The sequence below is a fragment of the Tinamus guttatus genome, unplaced genomic scaffold, assembly GCF_059628265.1.
Source record: "Tinamus guttatus ecotype Peru unplaced genomic scaffold, ASM5962826v1 Tinamus_guttatus_pri_ptg000525l, whole genome shotgun sequence".
NCBI classification, from domain to species: domain Eukaryota; kingdom Metazoa; phylum Chordata; class Aves; order Tinamiformes; family Tinamidae; genus Tinamus; species Tinamus guttatus.
The window spans coordinates 1,914,612-1,921,392 of NW_028289059.1; the positions used below are offsets into that span (position 1 = coordinate 1,914,612).

Below are 6,781 nucleotides of genomic sequence, written 5' to 3' on the forward strand. Positions count from 1 at the left end.
TTACTGTGACTCATCTTCAGAAGAAAGCTTTGCTGTGCGATAATGTGGGTTGAATATTTTACCCTTTAAGATATACTTAAGTGATTTCCGAAACCATGGATAAAAAAAGCCATATATTAGTGGATTACAGAAAGAATTGAAATAACCGAACCAGTTTACAGCATCAAACAAAGGTAAAGGAGTAGAGAAATTTAAAAATGGATCGACTAAGATGGAAAAAAAACAAGGAAACCAGCATACTAAGAAACCCAGCATAACTATACTCAGCGTCTTGGCAGCTTTCCTATCTTTACTCCAATTTTTCGTAACACCTTTGGTGTGATTGTGTACCTGGGACACTGAACTTGTGTGCTTCTGGGAGACTACAAAAATTTTGGCATAAATCCCTACCAAAATACAGCTAGGAACAAATAAACCCACTGTAAATAAAACAGTGCCCCACACTTTGTTGAATACAAGTGGACACAAACTCAAGCACTTAACCAAATTTTCATAGTCCTCAATTCCAGAAGCATAAGCTTCTGAGAAAACCACCCCAAAAGCAAATGCAGCAGGCACCAACCAACATACTACTATTATTTGTCTTGTAGCAGTGGCAGTCATCGTGCTGGAGTAATGTAAGGGATGGCAGATTGCGTAAAAGCGATCAACAGCAAGGGAGCAAAGGTGGAAGATGGAAGCTAAGCAGAGCATCAAGTCCATGCTGTAATGAACTTTGCAGAACGTGATCCCAAAGTACCAGCAGTTCTTCACAGACCTAACCATGCTGAAGGGCATAACGGTGAAGCCCAGTAGGAAGTCTGCGGCAGCCATGGACAGGATGAGCAAATTGGTTGGAGAGTGAAGCCACTTGAAATATGAGATGGAAATGATTACGGCCAGATTCCCTAAGACAGTGAGAAGGAAGACTCCAGTCATAAATAGATACATTACCCCTTGGACTCCTGGTGACCTCGAGGGCTCAGGACAGGACCTATTTCCAAACGCAGAGCAATCAGTCATTTCCCTCGTTATATTCGGAGAAAACATTGTCAATCTTTTATCAACTTTTTCTACGGGAGACACGACTCCATAAACTTGTTCAGTTTTCATGTGTTTCCAAAAGAGTCCAAATCCTAACATGAGAATAAAACATAAAGTTCGTCAAAACTCTGAATTAAATCGAGCTAATTAAATCAGAGAAAATCTTCCTACTGACTTAAATAAGGAACAATTTGACACATTATTTCTGTAGTAGTACATGAAAGTTGGAAACTGGAAGCTATCACAAAAATTCACTGCAAATATTTTAAATAAAGCAGTTGAAAGTAAACATTATAATCTTCTAAATTAAGTAAATAATATGAAAAATTTCCAATTTCATTTTGTGCACTCTGCAGTGTTAAAAATATTTTGTAAAATATGGTGCTTGGGTTTTATATGTATCTTAATGTTAGCCATTTGTTGCAGGGAGGAAGAAACTCCTTAAGTCACCTCAGTGTAAATACTGTATTAGATTTATTTGCCTCTTCAAACTTAGAATTTTGATATTCAATAAAAGAAACGTTATGCCAGCTCACATAACTGTTTTCCTGGAGATTTCAGCTAATGAGATATAACTAAATTCTGATCGTAAGAGTCAAAAAATCAGCTTTCAAAACTCCAATTTCCAAATTATTTGTGATGCTAAACTCACCTTTGGTAGATTATAAGGTACCATGAACGCAGATGATGGAAATGGGTTGCAAAAATCAGCATCATAACTATCATAAATAGCATCTATTTTCCCTACATATACCCTTGTTTTGCATCATTGTTATTCCACTGACTGAAAAGGAGTGGAGATGGAATCAGTTGCCTCCCCTGTAACAGACTGAGGTCCAGATGCCATGTTTATAAATTAATGCACTAAAGATTACTTTCAAAAGTCAAAAAAATCCCTTTATCTGCCTCATCTCTTCTTGTTCACAAGTTTTGGACTAAAAGTAAATTTAGAAACAGAAGCAGAAATACTCTTCTGCAATTTAACCACCTAAAAGGAACTTGGCAAGCAGATTAGTCCACTGTTTTCTCTTGTCATTTATCACCTTAAAATGAAAATACAAAAATAGAGCATCAAAAGACACAAAAAAATAATGCTAGACAGTCTGTTTTACAGGCTAACCTATCTGTACCTGGTTTTGCAACATACTTACAAACTCTTTTAGGAAAAATAGAATGCACAAAGCATCAATTAGATTCTTTAAGTAGATATTTTCCTGTTTGTTTTTCATTGCCCTGCGAAAGTAGAATATCTGCAGAAGGCAGAGCACTGCCTTTGAAACTTGGCACAGAGTAATGAAAGGTGGCAAATTATTTTTCTTTTATGGCATTACATTTAGGTCTCAAGAGATTCTCAGGTAAAAAAAAAAAAAAAAAAAAGCTGCATATAATTTAGGGGGTTACATCTACAGGAAGTAAACAAAGACAAATGTCTCTATTCCCAAGTCCATTATTTTTGTTTTTTTTCTATGAATTCATTTACCCTCATGTATAGGATAACTACTTTGGTGATTGAATCTAGATACAAATCATATAAGAAAGAATCTTTGGAAGGAGAGACCAAAGGAAAAGGTGAAATATTGGGGAAAATTTTGTGTTTCCTGTATATTTCAGTGAACAATACATTCTAACTGTCATATCTTTGAATAATTACCAGCTCTACTTTCACAAAAATGAAATGTAATCTTTTTAAAGATTACTATTTTATAATTCAACAGGATGCAACAACATTATCTCTCACGCTGACTTTATCCACAGATTCCATATCACAGAAAAGCTCCCCCATAGATCAATGACAAACAGTAGCAGATAAAAAGAGGTGTTACTATATAAAAATCTGTCATCTTATTGGACAGTATATTATTTATAAAGAAAATAAACCAGAAAATGTAGTATTTACTTTGTCACAAGAAAAGACAAAATGAATTCACTCTTATCATGAATAAATTAAGTCCTCTGAGATCAGAGTTAGACAGTCAAACACTTTAGAGATGTACTGAAGATGCATTATGTCCATTGTAAATGATTGTTACGCAGCACAATGTAGATCGGACTCTTACAGAATGGAAAGTACAGTAAGTTATAAAAACAGGGCAGACACCATTTTTTCTTTTTCTGATTAACTGAGAGAAAAGTAAGAATACTTAAAAGATTCTACCTTTACAGCAATTGCTTTAAGGGCAGACAAGGAGACCTTCTTTTGGAAGTAAACTACAAATCACTGGGATTATATGAAGTATAATAATTTAGCAACTCCAAAAAAAGATCTTTCAAGAAAAAATGTCTTTCAGATCAGTCAGTACTTCTGAGGCAGCCACATCTAGAAACTTTATTTTTACATCATCAAGGGAGACGCAAGCTTCACACATATGATTTTTTATTAAAACAAGCTATTAAAACACGAATCAATGGAAAAAACAGACACATTCATATTAGGTATAAAAAAATGTGTAAAAAAGCTATATTTCAAATAACACTACCTTCAAAAAGCAGTGGCCCATGCACCTCAAGACTGGTCCTTCTCTGATAATGGATTAACCAACAGTGGCAGCAGAATGGTCTGGCAGTTCATCTTTAAAAAATGCCATGTCTGACTTTACTAACAAATTCATAGGAACCAAAACCTTTATTTAAAAAAAAAAAAAAAAAGTTTAATTGTGTTTTAGTTTATAAAAGCATGGATATCAAAAGGACCTTGGAAACTGCCTCTGAGAGTTAGTCACATTAGGTTCTGCTCTGTAAAGTCATCATGGGGGACAAATTGTGTGATAATTATTTTCACTGCCAATCCAATTTAATTTCTTTAAGGCCTAAGAGTTTCCCTCTTTTGGTACTTTGTTATTTCCATGCTCATTATTAACTGGGAATTATATTTATTATGAATACAAATGTGGTTGAAATAATGCATTGCGAATCTGGACCTTTCTGAATCTGGGTGTCCTGGTGGACGACAAGTTGACCATGAGGCAGCAGTGTGCCCTCGCAGCCAAGAAGGCCAATGGGATCCTGGGGTGCATTAAGAAGAGCGTCTCCAGCAGGTCGAGGGAGGTGATCCTGCCCCTCTACTCAGCCCTGGTGAGGCCGCATCTGGAGTATTGTGTCCAGTTCTGGGCTCCACAGTACAAGAGGGATGTGGAGCTGCTGGAGAGAGTCCAGCGCAGGGCCACAAGGGTGATCAGGGGCCTGGAACATCTGCCCTGTGAGGAGAGGCTGAGGGAGCTGGGCCTGTTCAGCCTGGAGAAGAGAAGGCTGAGAGGGGATCTAATCAGTGTATATAAGTACCTCAAGGGAGGCAGTGAGGAGGATGGCACTGGCCTCTTTTCAGTGGTGGCCACCGACAGAACTAGAGGTAATGGCCACAAACTGAAGCACCAAAAGTTCCACAGGAACTTAAGGAAGAATTTTTTAACAGTGAGGGCGACAGAGCACTGGAACAGGCTGCCCAGAGAGGTTGTGGAGTCTCCTTCTCTGGAGATCTTCAAAACCCTCTTGGATGCAGTCCTGTGCCACGTGCTCTAGGTGACCCTGCGTGTGCAGGGGGGTTGGACTAGATGACCTCTAGAGGTCCCTTCCAACCTTAAGCATTCTGTGATTCTATGATTCTTTCTTTTTGCTTTGCGCTGGCTTCAGTTATGCAGAAGTCACAGTAATAAGGACCAAAAGATTAGCTCATATTTTCTCAGAGAGTTGTTTCTTCTCTTGGCCTGAGAAGGCCGAAAGGGCATAAGATGCACTCTGTCTTCAGTGATCTCTTTCTAAATGTCATAGTATCTTCTATGCTATGATTACTTAAAGTTAAGGAGTCTGGCTTTTCCCCATATCTATGGGAAATAGGAAGCCTAGATATCTAGGAGAGAGCTATGGGTTTTGTTCTAGGCAACAAACTCCAAAAAGTTAGCACAACAGATATATATGTTCCCACTAAGGTAACCACTAAGTTCTCTGTGGTTCTGATTTCTTAGAAAATTATTTTGTTTTAAAAGGCTATCACACAACCATCACGCAGAAATATTTTCAGTTGTCTGCACTCCTGGATAGATTTAAATGGCAGTATGAACGTGAAAATGTCTATTAAAAAAAAAAAAAAGAAGTTATTTTTTCTCCTCTCTTCCTTGTTGAACAGGTGTTAATGTAGCATAGAAGATAGGGTATATACAGTGTATACAGGATGGATGAGTTAATGATTTCAGGAAAGCTGTATGTTTTGCAATATTTACACATTTTAAGAGCTCAACTTTTCTGTTCAATCATTGCACTAATGTTTCTTTTAACCTAGCAGCTTGAAGTACTCCATTTTGTTGGTAAGACTTCTATTGTGGGTACTAGAATTGTATCACCTGAGCAGTCAGGGCTACTCCTGTCCCTCTACATGTGCTGCATCTTGGGAGATGTTGTGTTGGTCAACTGGAGATGGGAGTATTGCACAAGATGCCATGGCAGATGCCATCCATAGCTGCAGCAGTGCTGCATCTACCAAAGTGCAAGCTACGGACAGTCAGGCAGATGAAGCAGGAGGCAATCAGGGAGTCTTAGTCTTCACGCTTGAAACCTGTCAATTCTGTAAAAAGCACAAGAGAAAAGTTATGCTACGAACTGTGTTCTGTGGGAATATTACGATTAACTTCACTAGTGGTAAAAGAACAAATATAGGTTTTTGGTCAAAAGGATCCTATCATAACACTGGAATAATTGCTTTACAGAAGTTTTCAGAAAAGTTAAAACATATGATATCCACTGGAGGGCCATTTGTTTTGCAAAAGGTAGTCATCTGGGAAGTGTTTAATAAGGTTGCTAATTAAATGTGTTGATGAGGAATTAAGCAATGCCCTTTGCACTTCATTTACGTGATGAAACCTTGAAATTGCAGTCAGATACATTCTGCCCAACTAGGCTTAACTTGTAATCTGATTGGATGACAGTGTGAGACATTTTGCTTGTGCTCTCCTAATTTATCAAACTGTTGCATTCAGAGACCCCAGAGCCTCATTAACACATCTTACTTTTATGTCACCTTCACAATGCGAAACAGTTTTGTGCTTCCAGGGATTAGAACTAATGAAAGCAAGTAGCCTGGGGCTTCATTAAAGTTACTCTGGCAGAGAAGACAACCTGTAAACAGAAGACAAGGAGGTTCTTTGAGAGTAGTCAGATACAAGAGGGAAAAGTTATTTCTGAAACCTTCCGAATTGGGCCAAACACAAAGCCAACTTATATGGTAGTCGTAACTTCAAAAGAACATGAACGGTTGACTTCTCAATTGGGATGAAGGTTTTATCTTGATCAACAATTGTTTGTGTTTGAAGGGCAGTTGTTACTTTAGCAGAGAAGAAATACTGGTGCCATCTGGATTCTGTTGTTTCCAGTGTCCTGTGGCAAGACAAGCTTGCAGGAGGGTTGCTGGTCTGTGTAATGAAAGCATCTTTATCTATAAATTTTCATTTATATTAAAAAGATAGTGGTAATATTATGCTGCCATAATGTGGAAATGCTCTCCTAATTTAATCACAGTGTGCATGTGATGGCCAAGGCTCCTCTAGCCTGAGGTCCCTCCTATTTGCCCTTCCTGCCAAGTCATCTCCTCAGTTTAAGCTACAAGCTGCTCAAGAGTTTTGACTAGAGATCTTCAAAACCCACCTGGATGTGACCCTGTTCTGTATGCTCTAGGTGCCCCTGCTTGTGCAGGGGGATTGGACTAGATGATCCCTAGAGGTCCCTTCCAACCTCAACCATTCTGTGATTCTGTGACTTGCTTCCCTTCCAA

General features: G+C 38.3%; 1 protein-coding gene across 1 annotated transcript; it reads right to left on the reverse strand.

The window, feature by feature from the left end:
• Positions 1-1,029, reverse strand: TAAR2 (trace amine associated receptor 2). The gene has a single exon (XM_010211061.2). It carries the CDS (start codon positions 1,027-1,029, stop codon positions 1-3), a length of 1,029 nt encoding a protein of 342 aa, XP_010209363.2.
• Positions 1,030-6,781: the final 5,752 nt, after the last annotated feature.